General features: G+C 40.1%; 1 protein-coding gene across 2 annotated transcripts in view; it reads right to left on the reverse strand.

Annotated features, from left to right (window-relative positions):
- Window positions 1-23,210, reverse strand: part of fkbp10a (FKBP prolyl isomerase 10a) — a 55,478-nt gene that overhangs the window by 19,548 nt on the left and 12,720 nt on the right. For both annotated transcript variants that reach the window (XM_051663797.1, XM_051663798.1), the window contains exons 3-6: window positions 7,976-8,165; window positions 6,366-6,511; window positions 6,036-6,225; window positions 62-207 (exon numbers count right to left, since the gene is read on the reverse strand). In XM_051663797.1, the coding sequence (XP_051519757.1) occupies window positions 62-207; window positions 6,036-6,225; window positions 6,366-6,511; window positions 7,976-8,165 (672 nt within the window). The remainder of the gene's footprint in view (window positions 1-61; window positions 208-6,035; window positions 6,226-6,365; window positions 6,512-7,975; window positions 8,166-23,210) is intronic.

Here is a 23,210-nt window from a genome sequence, read left to right on the forward strand (position 1 = left end):
TGTGCGGGCAAACTCTGTTGCATTATGTGCATAATGAGGTGCCAGTGTTTTCTGTCTGTACCTGATCCATTCTCTCCATATGCCAGATGAGGCGGCACCGTGACCCTTCTCCTCTCGCCCATACACACGCCCTGCAGGGCTTTATCCATGCCAGCGATCACATAACCCATGCCAATAAAAGTGTTATAAGTACTGTTCCGAGAATAACTGTGAGAATAATAAAAAAAATTAAAAAAACAATGTAAAAATCAATCAAACTTAAGTAATGTGTACAAATATGTCTTTAAAAATCCTAAATTTAACAATCTAAGTTTAACTTGGATTGTTAGGTCAGTGTTAACAGTCTTAATGATTTTAAAGCAGGGCTGCACAATTATGACAAAAAACCATAATGATTATTTCCCGTTTTATTGTAATATCAATTACTTATTTTGATTAATGGAATTTACATTAAAATACTGCATACAATATTAGGCCACATCCACATGAATACATTTTAGTTTGAAACATATTAATTTCATTATATTTATGCCTCTCATCCACACTAGAACAGCATTTTCCTCTACAAAAACAAAGTGTTTACAAAACGCTCTCCATTATCGCATACTTTGGAAAACGATGATGTTTGAAAATGAAAAAACTGTGTTTTCAAACTTTGGATTGTGTGGATATGACCTTAGGCTACATATCCAAAACAATCTAAAAAGTGTGTTCATGTGAGACATAAAACATGCATTAGACTGACAGTGCTAAACTCACTCTTTAGGACTGTTTCTCCACAGATCTCTACAGAATTGGAACACAAATCATTCAAAAATGTCCACACATTCCCTGCCCCGTGTGTGTTCGTTTATTAAATATTTTAGCTAAATTGACTTTTAGCAGCAACAAAGTCTGCAAAGACAATGCCAAAAAAAAAAAAAAAAAAAAAAAGGCAGATTTTGTCTGGGCATTGACTAATCTTAACACTCTGATTCATCATCAAAATCCTCAAGCTCTGGAGATATTTACACTTACATGCTCAAGCTGATACCTCTGACAGGGCCGCAGACCAGGGACTCGGTTTGAACGGTGCGGCAAGAGAAATTTTGTTGGTTACAAGAATCGGGGACGTCGAGAGACGGATAGATTATCTGGAGTCATCGGAGAGGGAATTAGCTGCTAATCCGCTAGCGACCAAGATAAACTTGGAACGCGTTTGGGAAAAACTGGAGGATTTGGAGAATCGTAATCTGCGAAACAACATCCGAATTGTTGGAATTCCTGAGAAGGCAGAGATATGGTGAAATTCCTAGATGACCTCTTCCTGAGTCTGCTCGACATAACAGGCCATAAACTGGAAATCGAGCGAGCTCACAAAGTCCCGGCTTGCAGATCGGCCCCGATCAATTCTGGCCAAATTTCTGAGATCATCCGATAAAGATCTCGTGTTGACCCAGACTTTGCGAATTCGACAAGAGAGAAACGTGACCGATTCAAGGAATGCAAGAAACTCTTACATCAACAGAAGGTACCTTTGCACTGATGTTTCCAGCCAAACTGAGAATAGATACTAAAGATGGCCACAAAATATTTACATGCCCACAGCAAGCCTTGTCTTTCATAGAGACAATGGGGTGAGTAAACCATTTGGTGATTTTCATATGGCCCCCAAGTGAGCTTGACTCGCTGAGCATATACTCGACTGTCTGAGGAAGCTGGGTGCCATTTTTTGTTTCTTTTGTGTTGGTTCCGCCTAGCGGCTGGAGTTTGTTTTGTGGAATAACACTCCTTCAAGAAACTTTTGCATCGACGAAGGGTCGCTTTTACAATGAAGTTCCCAGCCAAATTAAGAATAGATATTAAGGATGGCCAATCTGCTCGTGGATGAATCTGCTCGTTCTTTGTGCTTATGCCTCCGATTGGCTGGAGTTTGTTTTGTTGAGTATTTTTTGTAAGACATTGGAAGGATTAGGGTATCTGCTGCACTTATGAAACAGCCGGCTCACTGAACATTCGTTTGACTGTCCGAGGAAACTGAACAGATTTATTTATTTGTATTTATTTATTTTTATTTTTTGTGTGCTGGTTCCGCTAGCGGCTGGAATTTGTTTTGTGGAGGAACACACCTTCGAGACAGTTTTGTGAATGAATCTACATGATCTTTGTGTTTTTATTCTGCCTATTGGCTGGAGTTTGTTTTATAGATTATTTTCTGTTATATAATTCTGTCTCACAACAGAAGCACCGGACTTGAGCAATCCGACGGCAAAGTTGTCGCGGGGACTCTTGTAGGCGTACGTGGACTTTTTGAGTTTAGAGTGATGGACGCCGGTTGGCACTGTCGTGCACGGGGTTAATGCGCACGTTTTTCTTTTTTCTGTTTGTTTGGTTCTGGTGGAAGTTCAGGGTCTGACTGTGGCACTAATGTTGGAATGTGGTCTTTATTATTTTATTTTTGACACACAATCTATTTTTTTCTAATATGTCAAAATGTCAAATGTTAATATGAGTCGATTGTCTCTCTCCACGTGGAATGTGAATGGGCTGGGGACCCCATAAAAAGAAGGAAGGTTATTTATTTTCTTAAACATGGGAAGATATGGGGTGGACATGTTTTCTTTAGTGCTGGCTCAAATAAGAGCAGGGGAGTCATTATATTGATAATTAAGCATCTACAATTCAAATGTCTCAAACAGATTAAATTAGTAAGTCATTATTGTTTTAGAAGAAATTCAGGGGCAAAGGTTGATTTTGGCTAATATTTTCGCACCTAACGCTGATGATCAGGGCTTTTTTATAGATCTTGAAGGGATGTTGCAAGCCGCTGGCACCCCTCATGATATAATATTGGGAGGAGATTTTAACCTTTTGATGGACTCAGTCCTTGATCATAGTGAAGCAAAAGTGTGCAAGCCTCCTTGAGCAACAGTGACACTTCACAGGATGTGTAAAATCTTGGTCTTACAGATATTTGGAGACTTTTGAACCCATCTGGTAGGGACTATAAATTTTTTTCATCAGTCCATAAGATTTATTCTAGAATAGATTTTTTTTTTTTTTTATATCTAAGTCCCTCATTTCTTCTGTCGTTGATTGCGCAATTGGAAACAATTAGTCTCAGATCATACCCTGGTGAGTTTAGAGGTGTTGCCACATATGGAGAAAAAGAAATCATATAGTTGCCGCTTTAATGTATCCCTTTTGCAAAATCCTGATTTCCAACAAATGTTAAAGGCTGAAATCAATGTTTATATGGAGACCAACTGGTCCTCAGTATCCTCTGTGGGCATGGCTTGGGAAGCACTTAAGGCGGTTCTTAGGGGTCAGATCATACAGTATGCCTCATTCATCAAAAAATCCAAAGCACGAGAACTCGTGGAGTTGGAAGAGAATATTAAAAGAACCGAGACAGAACTGAAGCGCTGAATGTCATCTGCTGGCCTCAGAGAATGGACCCGATTGAAATACAGATATAATACTATTTTGTTGCGGAAGGTGGAGTTTTGGTTATTTAGGGCAAGACAGTCACATTTTGAGTCGGGGGACTAGATATATAAAGCAGAGAGAGAGTCTTTTTCTACCATTCCCTCAGTGAAATCTGCTGGTGGTGAAATTTTTACCTTGGCCGTTGATATTAATAATGCTTTTAAAGAATTCTATCTTGATTTTATAGTTCCACATCTTCATCTACTGATGAAGATATTAGAAACTTTGTGGAACCATTAGATCTCCCTAAACTGACGACTGAGCAAAATAATTCTCTTGATTCTGAGATAACCTTGGAGGAGCTTGACGAGGTAATTAAGGCCCTGCCTACAGACAAGGCTCCGGGGCCAGACGGCTTTGCCGCTGAATTTTTTAGATCTTATGCTACAGAACTGGCTCCACTTTTGTTAGAAATTTATATGGAATCACTAAAGAATGGAAAGCTTCCGCCAACCATGACACAAGACCGGATCAGGCTGATTCTTAAAAAGGACAAAGATCCAAGCGAGTTCAAGAGTTACTGTCCAATTTCCCTGATCCAGCTAGATGTTAAAATTTTGTCAAAAATTCTGGCTAACCGATTAAGTAAAGTTATGACATCTCTTATACATGTAGATCAGGTGGGGTTTATTCGGGGCCGCAGCTCTTCTGATAACATTAGGTGTTTCATCAATATCATGTGGTCAGTAGCGAATGATCAGACTCTGGTCGCTGCCATCTCACTTGACGCCGAAAAGGTGTTTGATAAGGTAGAATGGGATTATCTTTTTAAGATTTTGGAAATGTACGGGTTCGGGGAATACTTTTATTGAATACTTTTATTGAGTTACTTTATAGACACCCGGCAGCGGCGGTACAAACAAATGGATTAATTTCAGATTATTTTACTCTGGATAGGGGCACCCGGCAGGTTTGCCCTCTTTCCCCATTATTGTTCTGTCTTGCCCTGGAACCATTAGCAGCCACGATAAGAAAGGAGGATGACTTTCCAGGGGTAATGGCGGGAGGTGTGGCGCATAAGCTTTTGCTTTACGCAGATGATATTTTATTATTTGTCTCTGACCCCATTAGATCTATGCCTTGTCTCCACAGGATTATTAGATTCTTCTCTAAATTCTCAGGATACAGAGTCAATTGGTCTAAATCCAAAGCTTTGGCTCTGATAGCATACTGTCCAGTAACGGCTTTTCAGCCGGGCACCTTCCAGTGGCCCAAACAGGGCATTAAGTATTTGGGCATTTTATTCCCAGCAAATTTGTGTGATTTAGTTAATTTCAACCCTTTAATAAAAAGGTTTTCGAGTGATGTGAGTAGGTGGGCTTCATTACATTTATCTATGATTGGGAAGGTTAATGTTATTAAAATTAATTGTATTCCAGAATTCAACTACCTGCTACAATCTCTCCCTGTAGATGTCCCCCTCTCTTATTTCAAGCAATTTGATAGCATACCAAAGTCCTTTATTTGGAATGGGAAACGTCCCAGATTACATTTCAACTAGTTACATAGGCCGATTGACAAAGGTGGGCTAGTCCTACCCAAGATTTTGTTTTATTATTATGCATTCGGTCTCAGACATTTGTCTCATTGGTCGCTTCTACCTGAGAGTGCCCTTCCCTGGTTTCGTATTGAACAGGAAGTCCTTGGCCCTATTTTGCCATTGCAAAGCCTTTCTATCAAATTAACCAGAGAAGTTAAGTCACACCTCGTTATCTCGCATTTGCACGTGGTTTGGACAAAGTGTTCAGAGTGTTTAAGCATATGGCTGAACACTAAATTACGTATTAATAAGTCCCCTTTCTGTTGGTCAGACTGGATTGTGGGGGGCTACTACACTCGGTGACCTGTATGAGAGTGGGGTGTTGAGATCTTTTGAGAATTTGGTTCATCATTTTGGGATTCCCAGATCTCAGTTTTATAAGTATTAACAGCTGCGCCACCTGCTCTGTATTTTCTTTTGGGAGTAGCACACACACCCCTAAAGCGGCAGATAATTTGGGAGAGGTGATTAATGCTTTTGGAAAAGGTCATGAGGCATCAGTGTATTACTCCCTGCTAATTCAGAGTTTGGGGGATGGAGCTTTAACTTCTATCAAGAGCTTATGGGAGAAAGATTTGAACTTGGTATTGGAGGAAGGAGTGTGGGCTAGGATTCTAAAAAATGTCAAGACTGCATCTGGAGATGCAAGGGTTCGCCTTATACAATTTAAAATTTTACATAGATTTTATTGGACCCCCTCTAGATTATATAGGCTTGGTCTTAAAGACACACCCACCTGCTGGCGATGCCAATCAGAAGTTGTGTATTATTTTATGTGACCACAGGGTGTTCATTGGGGGTTAGGGTGGGGTTGGTGTTTGGGGAGGGATATTAGTGGGGGTTAAAAGTTAAATGTTGATTCGGTGTGTATGTGTTGTGTTTTTCTCTGTTGTGTTTTTTCTTTGAATCAATAAAAAATTGTAATAAAAAAAAAGGAAAAGGAAAATAAATAAATAAATAAATAAATTAGTAAGTGTGTCCAAATTTTTCACTGGTAGTGTACCTCTTTTGTAGATGATTGACTGACCTGGAATCAAAGACAGTCCCATCCTGAAATGTTCCATTATAATGGTATCGGATGAAATCTCCCACCTCTGCTCTTCTCCTGCATGACTGAGGAATCTCTTGAACCTCCACCATCACATCATCATTCACATTAAACACATCCACTAGTAATACATCATATATTAATGTTGCATATGGAGGGATCATTGTACCTGAAAAGGAATTTCATTCAGCTTATGCTTTAAAGCAATCAGGAATATCATAATATATTCATGCATTATACTGCATGACATGATGTAAAATTCATCATAGAAGGTTGATATAGAGATGCAAGCACTGTAAAGCATCATACCATATCCTTTGTTGTCATAGGCCAGGAATGGTGGGATAATAATTGATCGCCTCTCTCCAACACACATTCCCAGAATGCCCTCCTCCATGCCTTTGATGAGACTGCCATGACCCAAATATGTGTCATATGTTGAGTTCTTAAAATGGCTGTGAAAATAAATATCCTGCTATTTCAAGATTTCAAAAAATAGAAAAATTACCAATAATATTAACAATTGTACAACCCAAAATTCTGAAAAAGTTGGGACAGTAAGGAAAATGTTAATAAAAACAAAAAGGGGTGAAATGTTCTCCCTGTGCTACATTAAAAGCACTACAACAACACATAATTTGATGTTTTGCCTTGTGAGTTTTATTTATTTAATAATTTCTTTTTAAATATACACTAATTTCAAATCAGATGATTGCAAGAAAGATGCCGTCTTTTCCAGGGATGTCCCTGCATTTTCCAGCGGGACAACGGCAAACCACATACTGCCTGGTTTACAAGTGCATGACTGTTTAAGCAGAGTGTGCAAGTGCTTGATTGGCCTTCCAGCAGTCCTTACCTATCTCCAATTGAGAATGTGTGGCACATTATTAAGGGCAAAAAAACGACAATAAAGGCCCCATACAATTGCACAGCTGAAGACCTGCATAATGGATGAATGGGGAAACATTTTGCTAGCTAAACTTAACAAACTTGTGTCTTCAGTGCCCAAACACTTAATAAGTGTTATTAAAAGAAATGGTGATGTTACACAGTCATAAACATTCAACTGTCCCAAATTTGTGGGAGTTTGTTGCAATCATCTGATTTGAAATGAGTGTTTATATTTCAATAAAAAAAAAAAATTATTCACAAGATAAATAACATCAAATAATATGTTTTTGTTGTGTTTTCAATATAGCACATGGTGAACAGAATTTAAACAAATCACTCCTTTTTGTCTTTATTAGCATTTTCCAAACTGTCCCAACTATTTCAGGATTGGGGTTGTGTGTATATATATATATATATATATATATATATATATATATATATATATATATATATATATATATATATATATATACATACACATACATACATACATACACACACACACACACACACACACACACACACACACACACACACACACACACACTTGGACCAAATAATAAAGAAAAGCAGCCAATAAGTGCCCAACATAGATGGGAACTCCTTCAATACTGTTTAAAAAGCATCCCAGGGATACCTCAAGAAGTTGGTTGAGAAAATGTCAAGAGTACATTTCTGCAAAATATAGGCAAAGGGTGACTACTTTGAAGATGCTAAAATATAACACAGTTTTGATCTATTTTGAATTTTGTTTAGTCACAACATAATTCCATTTATGTTATTCCATAGTTTTGATGACTTTACTATTATTCTTAAATGTGAAGAAAAAAAAATTATATTAAAGAATGAGTTGTGTTTCAAAACTTTTGACCGGTAGTGTAGACAAAAATACTAAAAAACTATTTGAATAAACAGTACATTAATTAAATTGTTCTTATACTGTACTATTATTATCAGATATTGTAATAACTATTATTATTTTCTATGAATATTCCAAAGCTCAGATGATCAGCTTTAAGTTGGTTCACCTGGAGTCAAATAAGGTTCCCACTAGCAGTGTTCCATTGTAATGGTATCGGACAAAGTCAGTGGGAGTCACTGTCCGCTTGCACTTCTGTGGTCTGTGGAGGGTTCGTGTTTGAACTTTGTCCTCTTTATTCCACAAATCCAGCAAAAAGACATCAAACACCAGTGTTGTGTCAGGTGGGATAACTGAACCTGGAAAACATCAGTATTTAGTCAGACGGGTTAACTGAACCTAGAAAAACATCAGTGTTGAGTCAGGTGGGAAAACTGAACCTAGAAAGACATCAGTATTGAGTCAGGTGGGTTAACTGAACCTAAAGAAAACATCGGTATTGAGTCAGACGTGTTAACTGAACCTTAGAGAAAACATCAATATTGAGTCAGGTGGGATAACTGGACCAAGAGAAAACATCAGTATTGAGTCAGACAACTTAACTGAACCTAGAGAAAACATCAGTATTGAGGCAGGTTAACTGAACCTAGAGAAAACATCAGTATTGAGGCAGGTTAACTGAACCTAGAGAAACTGCAGTGGTGGAGCATCTAGCAGCTCTACCACATCGGGGACCAGTGGCTGCTGGGCCATTGGCACAACTAGTATCACTTTTTCCTTGTCTTCCCTTACCTTGCACAATACTTAATGTAGCAAGCTGACCGGGGAAACGCATATTCGCATTTCACGGCCATTTGTAAGCTAAGGTGTCCAAGCCTGGTAGAGCTTGCAGTCAATCATCTGATTGAGGGTGCAGTCTCCATTCCCCCGTCCTGTTGCATCTTGACGCTAGAGTAAACCTGCTCTGGTGTTCGGGGTGTGCTTCACATGTAGGAGACACAATTTGCTCCAGAGGACAATTCGGCTCACCAGGTTCGTTGTTGGGCGCTTGACTGAACTCCTCTTTGGTGATTATGTGCCACACAGTTTGTGCACCTTTCTAGGTACCAAACACCAGACGTCCATCCCACAGGGCTTCCCAACCTGCGTTGGACATGTCCTTAGTGACAACTATGTGCCTGCCTGTCTTGGTGAGTGTCACACCTTCCGATATAACTTGGTTCTCCTCAGTAGCTAGTGTGGCTTAATAATGACGCGTCACTATGAGGTGAAGGTGACCGTGTCACTAAGAGTAATGAGGGACCCTCAGGCTGAGCCAACACTGGAGAGGTCTCATTCATAGCAAGACTAACAGGGTGATGAAGGCTTCAGCGGTCATCAAGCCCAGCGCCCTTTGGCACTGACGCAACAGAAGAGTTCTTCTCAGGCTTGAACCTTGTCAAGTGTAGGAGAATGGACAGAATACATTAGTCGGACCAGTGCCGACACGGTTACCAAGTTGAGTTTCATTCCTAAGAAGAAAACCTACTGACTGGGCACTCACAATCTCTTTTTCCAGTTGCCCTTGAAGCCTCAATGTTCTAGCAACAGGTCTCCTGTGCTTGCACGCTTTTACTGTATCTTCGATTAAGCTATCAGTAACCGATCGTTGAGGTAACACGAATATAACTGTTCTCTCAGTGGAGAGAACGCCACATTTACACCTTTGTAGATGTGAGAAGAACAAGGACAACCTGAGAGGTAGGACCTTGAACTATAATGCAGTCCCCTTGAAGGCGAATCTAAAGAATGTCCTATAACAAGTGGAACAGCACATATGCGTCTGACAATTGTTTGACACAACCAGTCCAGTGGACGGACATGAGACCAATTTGCCCAATTTGTCCAATTTAAGGGCTTGAAATCAAGCATGGGCAGGCATTAATTTAATGGCTGTAAAAAACGATCTGTGCCTTGTATGGCAGTACTTCCTCTATCGCATCCTAGCAAGGAGGTATTTTACCTCTGAGTGTAAAATCGGCAATTCCCGCACAATACGGTGGAGGACAGAATGCCACTGAAGTGAGGCGGTTGCCTTATGAACTGAAGCACACAGCCTTGTTCAACTGTGCTCAGTGTGTGGCCGCCAGGGGCTGAACACAACTGCCCATCAAGGGGGGAGTGGTCGTTCAGCACAACCAAGATGGCTCAGCCGGATATCTGTTCACTCATAACATGTTTGTGCCTCGTGCAGTCGCTAAGAGGTCTGTTAGTCATTCTGAGGCACGGCAGACTTTTGGCTTAATGAAACAGCAAAGACTGAATAGTGTTCTCTTTCCCGCCATAATACTGATTGTGGGGCACAGATCATTGCGTTAAACAAAGCCGCTTCATAAGAAGAAAAGGGAGGCATGCAAGGCTTGTGACTGCGCAACCCTCCTAAAATCTCAATGCTCTGTATTCCATTCTCTCACTTCTCACTCATATAGTCCCTCGGTAGCTGCATAGGAGCCTTAGTGGGAGAAAAGGGGAGTGGCTTCCACTTTCGGAAGGAAAGTGAGCCGAGAGTGAAGCGTGTTGAGTTTCATCTGTCCGCTATGAACACAATAAATCTCAGCAAGCGTTGTGTCAGCGAGGGTTCAGCTGAATGGCTCGTACTGAATGGCCAAACCGCTTAATATGGAGAGAAAGGAGGCACGCAAGACTTGAGGCAGTGCAAACCCTCCTAAATTCTCAGCGCTAAATATCCCCTTCTCTGGCGTCTCACTCATACGGTCCCTCGGGAGCCGATGAGGAGCATTAGTAGGAAGAGAGGGGACCAGATTCAGCTTTCACAATGTATGAAACTCAAGTGTCATGAGTTTCATACATCCACACTGGACATAATCAGTCTCAATGAGCACTGTTAGGGAACAGCGCTCAAGTCTGTCAGCCAGAGGGATATCGCTCGCAGGTAGAAAACACTAGTGAAACATTTCCATCTTCAGTGAATGTGCTCTTTAGCACCCAGCTGTGAAAACACGGAAGTGTTTACAAGGGTATGCTTTTTCTGCTGTGGCACACAGGGAGAAGAGTAGATACTGTCACTGATCAGGTGCAGATTATAACAGCTGAAATGTTTGTAGTGTTCAAAAGGCATGCCATATATACACGCATCCCTGAAAGAGGAAAATTCTGGGGATGTGACATTGGCGCTGCCTTATATACACATGGTAGGTAAGTGTGGGCAGAGCGCCATCAGCCAATCAAATTGGCGTGATGGTATAGAGTTTCAAGGTACAGCCTCGGAGTACCTTGGCATCAGCTTCTGATGCAGCACTGAAGTTACCTTCTTAAAAGGGAACTGAAGTGTTGAGTCAGGCAGAATAACTGAACCTAGAGAAAAACATCAGTATTGAGTCTGATGGGTTAACTGAACCAAGAAAAACATCAGTGTAAAGTCAGATGGGAATTGTGGTGACTATGTCGGCATACCAGGCCCCGGAGGCTGCTCCTACATTGGCAGACATGTTCTACTTTTCAGTTCCTCAAGGGAGCGAGGCACCTAATACCCCCCCGCCCCCCCTTGCCCTGCTAGAATTCCAGTTTGGGATTTAAACCTGGTGCTGAAGGTGCACACAAGCCCCTGTTTGAACCACTGGAATCTGTTGAGTTGCATGTGCTTTCTCTTAAGATCATACTCTTATTGGCTCTGGCCTCATTTAAACAGGTGGGTGATATGCAGGCGCTGCTGGTCGACAGCTTATGCCTAGAGTTTAGACCAGGCCATTCAAAGGCAACCATTAAATCTAGAAAAGGTTCTATCCACATAGTTAAAAGCTCAGGTGGTCCACCTACAAGCCTTTTTCCCCCCACCATTTAATTCAGATGAAAAGCAATCTATGCATTTGTTATGCCCTGTCAGGCATTACACACTGTGGCAGGGTGAACAGTAAAATGTCCATAAAGGGGTAATAAAGTGTCCAAGGGAGAATAGTGTTCATAATAAAGGGGGAATCTGGCATCCTCATGGTGAAACGGGGCTCCGTGAAGGGCGTGGTTGTGTCCATAGGATGGCCCAGGCAGGAGCTGGGTCAATCGGCTGCTCACGCTCCCCTCCAAAGTCCACGGCACGAGGGGCGGCGGCGTCACTGGTGGCCTGTCTTCCCAGGCCCACGGCAAGCATGAGGGGAAGGCGGCCCGGCATCTAGCCCATCGGCGGAATCCGAGAAGGAATCCTCAAAGCAATTCTCGCAATGTCTTGTTCCCTTCATCTCCTGGACCCGAGGTTACATGTGTGACCGGAGACGTTTTCTTTTTTCAATCTGCTTGTAAAATACTTCTTCTCATCTGTCATAGGCGTAGGGCAGACCAGACGAAAAGTGCTTTGCGCCACTTACAGTACCGGGGTAAAATGGCTTTTCAATTAGCACCACCTATTGTAAAGGCATGAAAGTAATAACAGCAGTCATTCGGTGTGAAAAGGCCTTAAAACCAAGATTTCATTCATATTTGACAAGGAATCAGTTCTTTTGCCTCTAAAAATACATATTCTTCAGGGGAGAGCGTTTTACAGTGCATTCAGAAAGTATTCAGACATTTTTTTCACATTTTGTTATGTTGCAGCCTTATGCTAAAATGCTTTAAATATATATTTTTTTAACATCAATATACACTCCATACCCCATAATGACAAAGCAAAAACCCAATTTTGATAACTTGTAAAAGCACATTTATTAAAAAGAAAAAACTGAAATATCACATTGACATAAGTATTCAGACCCTTTGCTATAATACTTGAAAGTTAGCTCAGGTGCATCCCATTTCTCTGGATCATCTTTTAGATGTTTCTACACTTTAACTGGAGTCTACCTGTGGCAAATTCAATTGATTAGACATGATTTGGAAGGGCACACACCTGTCTATATAAGGTCTCACAACTGAAAATGCATATCAGAGCAAAAACCAAGCCATGAGGACAAAGGAACTGCCTGCAGAGCTCAGAGACAGGATTTGTTGAAGCACGGATCTGGGGAAGGCAACAAAAAAATGTCGGCGGCACTGAAGGTTCCCAAGAGCATAGTGGCCTCCATAATTCTTAAATGTAAGAAGTTTGGAACAACCAGGACCAGAGTATGTAAGCGGAGCAACATTATTTTGCCTGAAGCGAGGAGTGGGTTTTTCAAAAAAATCGGAGCATCATTGTTTTCTCTCGCTCCAAGAGCGCTCCACTAATGCTACATCACAGGCACAACACCTGCTAATGGCCTTTAATGCAATAATTCACCATGTGTTAAGCAGTGTTAAACACTACTGGCATGATGGAAAGAAGGAATTTATTATATAACCAGAAAGAATGTGATAAAAAAAATCTATACAAATTTAAAACCTTTTGGCACTTGGTAAAATTCGAACTCCAGTGCGAAGTTTACTTTCGCTTTCTGTGTTCACGCTCCCTATTATTGAGTTAAGTTTGTGGTAAAGCTAGACTTAACTACATGCTTGTGTCTCGTCTCTTTATTCCTACATCAACTGGCATATATTGATAATTAATGATGGGAAGGTGAAGGAGAACACGACTGGGGAGGTGATTGCCACAATCAAGTGTTTGTTGTGAAATTCTAAAAGGCGTGTCCAGAAAAAACAATGATAATCCGTTCACATGTGGAGAGAAAATCTAAAGATCAGTAATATGTTCATACATACATGTATATATACATTATATATATATATATATATATAGTAACGGAATCCACGTAACAGGATTATGTATTTAAATTACAAAATATAAGTAACTGTATTCCACTACAGTTACAATTTAAATAATTGGTCATTGCAATACAGTAACATTCAAAAAGTATTTTGATTACTGAAGAGATTACTTTGCATTTTATTGTCATTTGTTTCATTTAATATTTAGTCCTTTCAGATGGAAAACATTTATACATATAAATGATGCGATCCAAAGTGCATTTGAACAGCAGTGAAACACTTTCTTATGATGTGATACATTCATATGAGCAGAGAGAGAATAAGTTTGAAGTAAGTTTGAGCAGAAGAAATATAAATAAACCTTGTGTAAATTGTCAGCTTTACACTAAGATAAAATGCTATTTCTAGCCATTTTACATGCACGTTACCAGGCACGATCATATTTTTTTTTATCATCAAGAAAATTCACGTTGGATCATAATTTCTTTTTTTCTAGTAAGACCTTTGATATTAGGGCAAAAATCATATTCTTGATAATAATTTTTGTATTGTTTTCCTGTAAAAATATCAAAAAATCCTTAAAACAAGATCAGTATGATTTATCTTGTTTTAGAAACAACACTGCATAAGATATTTAGGTTTTTCAGAGAATGTATTTTTAACAAGTGTATTTTGTCTTACCATACTGGCAGAGTTTTTATAGTCAAAACAAGTGAAAAAAATCTACCAGTGCTGAAGAAGTAATCCAAAGTATTTAGAATACATTACTGACCTTGAGTAATCTCACGGAATACGTTGCAAATTACATTTTACAGCATGTATTCTGTAATCTGTAGTGGAATACAAAAGTAACCCTCTCAACACTGTATGTGTATATATATATATATATATCCCCTATTAAATATTTTGAATAATAATATCATCATTCTAATCTAATGCATCTCAATCTTAACTGTAGGCTATTATGTCCCATATTAAATAGAACTGAACTTTTAATGACCTAAAACACCAACTGAACTAATCTATATGTTAATATTGCATAGTTTGACTTTAACCGATTGCCATCTAAATTTATTTTAGTGCCGTAAATTAATTTATGAATTACACATTTTACAGATGAAGAAGCTCAGCAGACACGAACAGATAAATTTTAAATCTTTTTAAAATGATAGTTTTTCTAAAAGTGAAATCTGCATTAGACAAATAATTTTGCTTTTTGATAAAAATTTAAAAAAAAAAAAAGTGTAGAACATTCTGATAATGTAATTTTTTCGTTCACAGAATTATAGCGCAAGGTTAATTAAAAGAAGTGCAATAATATAAAATAATAGGCAATAATACATAGGCCTAATAATGTTTTTTTTTTTTATTTTATTGTTAATTTGATTTAATGTTTTGTTTTTTTTCTGGTATTTTTTGTTTGTTTGTTTGGTCATTTATATTTTTTATTTTATTGTTGTTTTTTTCATCTAGTAATTTATTTAATTGATCAAACCCACAGAATGCTGCCGACATGTTTCAAAAGTAAGCTGTAATGGCTTTCCTATAAGCCAGGACAAGATGATAAGATGTTCTTTACTCATAGTTTGGAATAAATAATGTCCACACAGCAATATCCATTTCAACTGCTTTGTTGTCCATTTAATGGAATATATATCTTACAGAGTTTAAAGGCACGTGGTCTATGGTAAGAACAATATGTTCCTGCCACCTGTCCCTCAGGTGACCACACCTACACCCCTGGTGCACACCGCCATCTAGTGGTTTGAACAATCATTACATTTGGCTCCTACACCCCAGCCCCATAATTGTAATAATGTAAATTCACAATTAACAAAATATATATAAAAGGAGCCATAAATGTCTTTGTACGGGAATCTGATTCAGCTTCAGTGCTCAGCTTCCAGCAATAAACAGATTTTGGACACAGGCCTATCCAGCTGCCCTGTTTTTGTCTTAAATTGGACTGATCGAACAAATCCATTTTTATCAGTATAGGGTTTAATTACTCTTCCCATCAACCAGGAGCTGCAAAGAGCTACAGGATCCATGATAGCAACAATGTCTCCCACAGTAAAGCTTCTTCGTGGTTTTATCCATTTCTGTCTCTCTTGTAGTAATGGTAAATATCCCCTTACCTATCTTTTCCAGAAGTGATCTGACAAGTATTGTACCTGTCTCCATTGTTTCTTGATGTACAAATCTCCTTCATCGAAAACTCCAGGAATCATTAGTGGTTTAGACTTTAGAAGGAGAACATGATTAGGCGCAAGTGCCTCAATATCATTCACGTCATCAGAGGTTTTCATAATGGGACGAGCATTAAGGATTGCTTCTCTCACACAGAAGAGTTTGAAAGTTTTCATTATCCATAGATTGTTGTCTAATGGTTGAATACAACACCTTTTTCACAAGCCGAATAAGCCTCTCCCAAATTCTGCCGATGTGAGACCCGGCAGGAGGGTTGAATATCCACTTAAGTCCTCTTGATGACAATGCATGCTGGATCTTGTTATGGTCTAACCCAGCTACTGCTTCCCTCAGCTCCGACAAAATTTGTACCATTATCTGATCTCAACTGGGCAACTTGACCACGACGGCGCATAAACCGGCAAATGGCATTAATACAGGAGTCTGTATTTAAAGTATAAGCCATCTCAAGATGTACAGCCCTGCTTGCCATGCAGGTGAAAATTACCCCGTAGCATTTAACTGTTCCTTGACCTCTCTTGATTTCAATGGGCCCAAAGTAGTCAACACCAACGTTTGTGAATGGTGGTAAATCAGGTAAAACTCTCTCTGCTGGCAAGTCAGACATTTTTTGCTCTCCGACCTCCGACCTTTCCTTGAAGACGACGACATTTGACATAGTCAGAGATTATTTTTCAACAAGCAGAATTAGCGTTAGTTATCCAGTAACGCTTACGGAGAAATGACAACATATAATTTCTTCCTGAATGGCCCAGTTGCTGATGTATATGCTTCAAGATAAGTTGAGAAATAGCCTGATCCTTAGACAATACAACTGGACGTCTTTCTTCCTCAGGCATGGAAGCCTTAGCAAGTCTCTCTCCTACTCTCAAAAGACCATTTTCCAGCACTGGATCAAGCCTAAAGGTGTCACTTTTTTTCCTTGACAGTAGCTCCTGCTTTCAATGCAATAATCTCATCAGAAAATCTCTCTTGTTGATAATACTGAATAATAGCAGTTTCTGCTCTCATGAGATCATCAGCAGTCAATGATTTGCCATCCATTTTGGCCTTCATCTTTCTTGTTGCATGAAATCTATTTGCTTCAGTGTCTGGAACATCTTTTGCACAAGTAGATGCCTGTAAAGCCCTCCTCTGTTTCACAAGCTGCATAAGCATCTCCTTGACCTTAAGCATCCATGCTACAGAGGTCTTGCAAAATCAGAAAAATAGCTTAGAAACTGACTGGTAGGAGACTTTGAAACCTGACAGGCAAAGGCATGTGCAGTGCATTCCACTTTGACCTCTGGGTCATCTGGAGGTATTAACAACTGATTCATGTTGGACTTGGGCCATTCTTCTTCTTCCTTTAAAAGAAAATCAGGTCCCTTAAGCAATCCCTTACATGCTAAAAATTCTTCAGCACAAAGACCCCTAGATGCCTCATCAGCTGGATTCAAACCTGACTTTATGTGCCTCCATTGTACAACATCTGTTGAGTCTCTTATGACAGCCACTCTATTTCCTACAAAGGTGTGGAACCGCTTAGTTTCATTTTGGATATATCTCAGTACAGTCATGCTGTCTGTCCAGAACACCGATGAGTCCAAATTAATCTGCAACTCCCTTTTTAGCATTCTATCAACTTGTACCTTCGAGAACAGCAGCCACAAGTTCCAACCTCGGGATTGTCATCTGCTTTAATGGAGCAACTCTTGACTTTCCTAACATAAATGCAACTGCAGACCTTTTTCCACTATTCACCAACCTCAAGTATGACACTGTCCCATAGCTACACTCACTGGCATCAGAGAGGTGGTGGAGCTGAGCGTGTTCGGATGGTCAAGTCCTTGGCTTTACACACCGGTCTACTTTCAGTTCTGCTATACAGTGCAAGTTAGCCAGCCATCTCGTCCATTGCTGAGAGAAGGCCTGTGGAATCTTATCATCCCAGCCAACACTGCACTTGCACATTTCTTGGAGCACCTGTTTTACAGGCAGAGTAAATGGTGACAGAAACCCCAAGGGGTCATAGATGGAACTAACCACAGACAGCATGACACGTCTTGTGTGAGGATGCTCCTTTATAGATAACCTAAAGGTGAATTTATCCTTTTCAGTGCACCAGTGCAGATCAAGTACTCTTTGCACTGGCACTCTTTCTCTTGACATATTTATCCAAGTCAAGCTCTTTGATTGCCTTTGATCTATGTTCCTCTGTAATGCTGGACATAATGACACGACTATTACTCATCCATTTTGACAACTGAAATCCTCCCTTGGCACAAGCAGCAATGAGATTCTGAGCCATATGGAGTGCTTCAGTTTCTGTAGGCAAAGATGTTAAACAGTCATCCATATAAAAGTTCTGAAGAATAGTATTCAAAACACAAAGGTCAAACTGTGCTTGATGGTTTGTACGATCCTCCTCAATGCATAGTTAGCACAGCTGGGTGAGGACACGGCCCCAAAAAGATGAACTTTCATCCTATATTTCATAGCATTCTGTGTAACATCACCACTAGGATACCACAAAAATCGCAGGAAGTCCACATGTTTCTGAGAAACCTTTACCTGATGAAACATGGATTGTATATAAGCTATCAAAGCAACAGGCTCCTGTCTGAACCTCGTAAGAACTCCCAGCAGAGAGTTGGTGAGATAGGGACCCTGCAGCAGGTGACCATTCAGAGAGGTTCCTTTAAACACTGCACAACAATCGAACACTAGTCTTAGAGTTTTCTTTTGCAGATGATATACACTGTGGTGTGATATGTATCAAACCTTACCATCTTCTCATTTCAACTGGTGAGGTGGTACTACCTCTGCATATCCCTTGTCAATATCTTCAGACAGAAAAGATGTATACTCTTGCTGATATTCTCGATTTCTTTTAAACTTCCTTTGTAGACCCAGGACACGCTGTTCTGCAACACTGCAGTTGTTTGGCATGATGACATCAGGAAACTTAAAAGTCTATACAATAATGACCCTCTTCAAACTTGATTGTGATTTCCATTATTTCCATGAACTGTTGGTCATTTCTGGACATAGTAACATCATCATCTGACAGTTTCTCATTAAAATCATGATTATACTGAGCAATCAACAGAACCTCCAGCCTGGTAACTGAGATCCTATTGGCAGTGATTACAGGACAGCCAGTCTTTCCTTTGTCACTATTACCACCTCTTAGTGGCCCATTCACAACCCACCCCAATAGGGTCTTGACAGCATAGGGTCCCCTGCCTTGGCTGTTAATGATTTCCCACAGTTCCATAAGATTTGATGCATTGATACCAATCAACAGTTCCACCTCTGCATTAAAACTGGGGATTCTGATACTCTCCAGATATGGGTAATCCTTCAAGTCATCCTGAGTCAGAATGTTATTTTTGCTCACAGGCATTGATTCTTGAGTATACAGCTCTGGTAAATCCACAAAAGTCTGTCCATCTATGCTTAAAATTTGAAGACTGCGAAGCATGAACGTGTCTACCGACCTTTCTTGGCCTAAAGTACGGAGCAGTATGGAGCTTCTTGTTCCTGTAAGATTCAGTTTTCTCATAAGATGTTCTGTACAGAAACTGGCTGAACTTCCAGGATCCAAAAACGCATAGGCGTTGACAAACTTGCCAACTGACTTTGCCTTAACTTGTACTGGAATGATAGACAGAACACACTCCTTGTTCCTGGCCCCAGTTTGACCACAAGCCTGCAAAGTAGCAAGAGCATTTTTTACTAGTAATGGTGATGGTTTGCCTTTGGTTTCTATGTGAAGCAAGGTGGGATGCCTTTGATCGCAAACATCACAGATTAATGGGTTTCTGCAATCTTTACTTACATGTCCAGTCTTCAAGCACCCAAAACAGGATCTATTTTCTTTTAAGATGTTCAGTTTTTCTCTGTGTGTTATGTTCTTTAGACGAGAACACCTTTCCAATGAATGACAACTTTTACAGGCAATACACATTTTACTGTTGTCTTTTGGTTGAGCAGGACTAGTACAGTTAATTTGTACTTCAGATGGACACGACTCTGAAACAGTATGAACAGCTGCATCAGTTGCAAGACCTTTGCTGGTAGATTTAGGCTTAGCTTTGACATGAAATGAAGAGGATGCATGTCCACTGTGTAGATCTCCAAACAATGGATCAGAAAGAATCTTTACCTGATGCTCAGTAAACCTCACCAAATCAGAAAACATGGCCCTGTTGCCGCAACGCTCCTGTAGCTCACAGGCAGCAGCCCTCCACTTTTCTCAAAACTTGTAAGGCAGCTTCATCGCAATGAGTCGAAGGTTAGATGGAACATTCATTTCGTCCATATGCTGTAAATCTTCCATTACATTACAACAGTTTCTCAGAAAAATTGAAAAAGACTCCAAAGCATCAACATCTTCAAACTTGATCATAGGCCAGCTCATGACCTTCTCCATTTATGCTGCTGTTACTTTAATTTCACTACCAAAATGTTCATTGAGCAGATTCTTTGCTTGATCATATCCTTGATCAGCTCTCACATTGTGACAACTATGGACTAACTCTCTTGGCCGTCCTCTTGTATATCGCTCTAGATAGTAAAGACATTCTTGCTTGTCACCTGTTTTCTTCTCAATGGCTTGTTCAAAAGCTTTAATAAAAGAGCCATACTGCAATGGATCTCCATCAAACTCCAATATCCTTCAAGGTGGAAGAGAAACCAAAGCTTGCTGTTGAAACAATTGAGCAGTAATGTTATTTTGCACCTGTACAACATCATACAAGGTAGGACTTTGAGCAGAAACGTGAGTAGTAATTTGAGGAGGCAACAAATATTGTGTGTGAATGTTATCTTCAGGCCCGTAGGAACTTAAATTTAGCTGCTTTTCAAATGAAAGTTTACAGTGCCTTGAAGCTGGAGTTTGCATGCCTAATCTCTCCTTTGGACGTACAGTCAAATTGTCATGTTGAGAACTTACATTTCTTTGTTGTAAAGGCACCTTTGGGTTAGAGCATTTATTTGATGTACATAATTTTACATGCTTCACATAATATGCATTCATTGGATCCTCTTCCTCACTCATTCCTTCAACACTTCCTTCACTTGATTCCAGCACAGACAATTTTGCAGTAGCAGCAGCTAATTTTGATTCCATTTGTAATTGTTCCTTTTCTCTCCACAGTTTCTCCTTTTGTCTTTGGAGATCTTCCTCTTTGGCCTCAAGAACATGCAATTTCTTTAATGCGGCTACGGATTGCTAAAGGGCTGCCTTTTCAGCTTTAGCTTTGAGACGAGCAGATGCAGTGCTTGAAGCCTTCGAAGAACCAGATGAGGAATGGGTTTAAAAGCGAGATCCTTTCTTTTAAGCATTGGATACACTGTCATCAGGATTTATATTTGTGTCTATTAAGGATATTCCATCATCATATAAAACTCCAGCATCTGATAACCATTGTTTGACATCGGTGATAAACTCATTATTTTCTTTCATTTTGCCGACAAGCCACCTTTGTTGCTGTTCATACTCAGTTTGAAGCATTGGCATTTCCAGCAATGAATTATGAGTTTCAATGGCATCTTTGCACAGTGTTTCAAAACTCCGAAAATATTTTTGCACATCAGAAACTGTTTCTTTGGTCACTTTTCCAGAAAGAAGATCACTGACCCTTTGTTTAACTTTATTTGCTTGAGTGAACTTTGATTTACATTGCCTTTGCAAATTCTCAACAGACAATGAAACACCCTTGTGAGTCATTTTCCTTACTCTTTTCTCTGTTTCAGCAGCACTGTTTCTTTCAATAACAGCATGGCCATGCACTGAATTACTTTCAACATCATCGGCATCATCCTATGCACTCGTGAATTCGTCATCATTCATTTTTCCAATAACGCTCATTGCACACATAAGCGCATTTCCTTTAAAAGCATGTTCAATACCACAAAGCGAAGAAATTAATATTGAACAGAGTGAGATCCACTTCAACACAACAAAATGTAGCAAGCCGAAAGCATTGTTGATGGTAGAACAACATAATCATTCGAACTCAGGCCGCAATTCAAACTTCAAACTTCGTCCCGTATCATCATCTCATAATGCAATAAATATCGCTCAAAGAAGTAGAGGTTCACTCACAGGCGTTTCGTAGGGCTTCGGAGACTTCTCCGCATTCTCAAGTTTAAAGCATAAACACTCTGTTCAGTTCAATACAGCAAGACTCTGCAACACATCAGGTAAGCAATCCACACTCTAATAGTAGTCACTCACTCTGCCATATGCGCAAGTCGAAACCTTTTCCATTCACAGAATTCCTTCATCCATTCCAATGCACAAGGAAACTCTATTCCAAACGATATCCTCTTAGTCCGAGAAGGTCCTTACTTTGTATTGGCTTTCAGATAAGCCAGGGCAAGGTGATAAGATGTTCTTAGTTGGAATAAATAATGTCCACACAGCGATATCCATTTCAACTGCTTTGTTGTCCATTTAATGGAATATATATCTTACAGAGTTTAAAAGACATATGGATCTATGGTAAGAACCATATGTTCCCGCCACCTGTCCCTCAGGTGACCACACCTACACCACTGGTGCACAATGCCATCTAGTGGTTTGAACAATCATTACATTTGGCTCCTACATAAGCTATAAAAATAATTTAATTTAGTCTTGGGCTAATGTTAGTGTTCCAATAAAGCACATTGTAGCTTTTTGTCTAGTATTGTGTATTTATTTTTAATTTAATACATCTTGAAGGTTGTGATATTTAAAAGCATACTGAAATAACTTCACAGTGGAGAGGGAGTTAGGCGCTAATTTTGCCATGGAGAGAACATGCAGGGGGAAATGGACAACCCGGAGTGGAGCTGGAGCGGAGTAATCAAAGAATGTTTTGAGCGTGGAGGCGAATCTGTTGTCGCTCCACTCCACTCACATACTCTGACCAGGACTCATCCTAGAGCTGGCCGCCCGGCCAAACTGAGCAATCTTGGAGAAGGGCCTTTGTAAGAGAGGTGACCAAGAACCTGATGGTCGCTCTGGTTGAGCTCCAGAGATCATGTGTGGAGATGGGAGAAACTTGCAGAAGGACAACCATCACTGCAACACTCCACTGATCTGGTGGCCAGACGTATACGGAAGCCTCTCCTCAGTGCAAGACACATGAAAGCCCGCTTGGAATTAGCAAAAAAGCACCTAAAGGACTCTCAGACTGTGAGAAACAAGATTCTCTGGTCTGATGAAACGAAGATTGAACTGTTTGGCCTCAATTCCAAGCGTCATGTCTGGAGGAAACCAGGCACCGCTCATCACCTGCGCAATACCATCCCAACGGTGAAGCATGGTGGTGGTAGCATCACGCTGCGAGGGTGTTTTTCAGCAGCAGGGACTGGGGGACTGGTCAGGGTTGAAGGAAAGCTGAACACAGCAAAATACAGAGATATCCTTAATGAAAATCTGATCCAGAGCGCTCAGGATCTCAGACTGGGCTTAAGGTTCACCTTCCAACAGGACAATGATCCTAAGCACACAGCCAAGACACTGCAAGAGTGGACAACTCTGTGAA

The sequence above is a fragment of the Myxocyprinus asiaticus genome, chromosome 30, assembly GCF_019703515.2.
Source record: "Myxocyprinus asiaticus isolate MX2 ecotype Aquarium Trade chromosome 30, UBuf_Myxa_2, whole genome shotgun sequence".
NCBI classification, from domain to species: Eukaryota; Metazoa; Chordata; class Actinopteri; order Cypriniformes; family Catostomidae; genus Myxocyprinus; species Myxocyprinus asiaticus.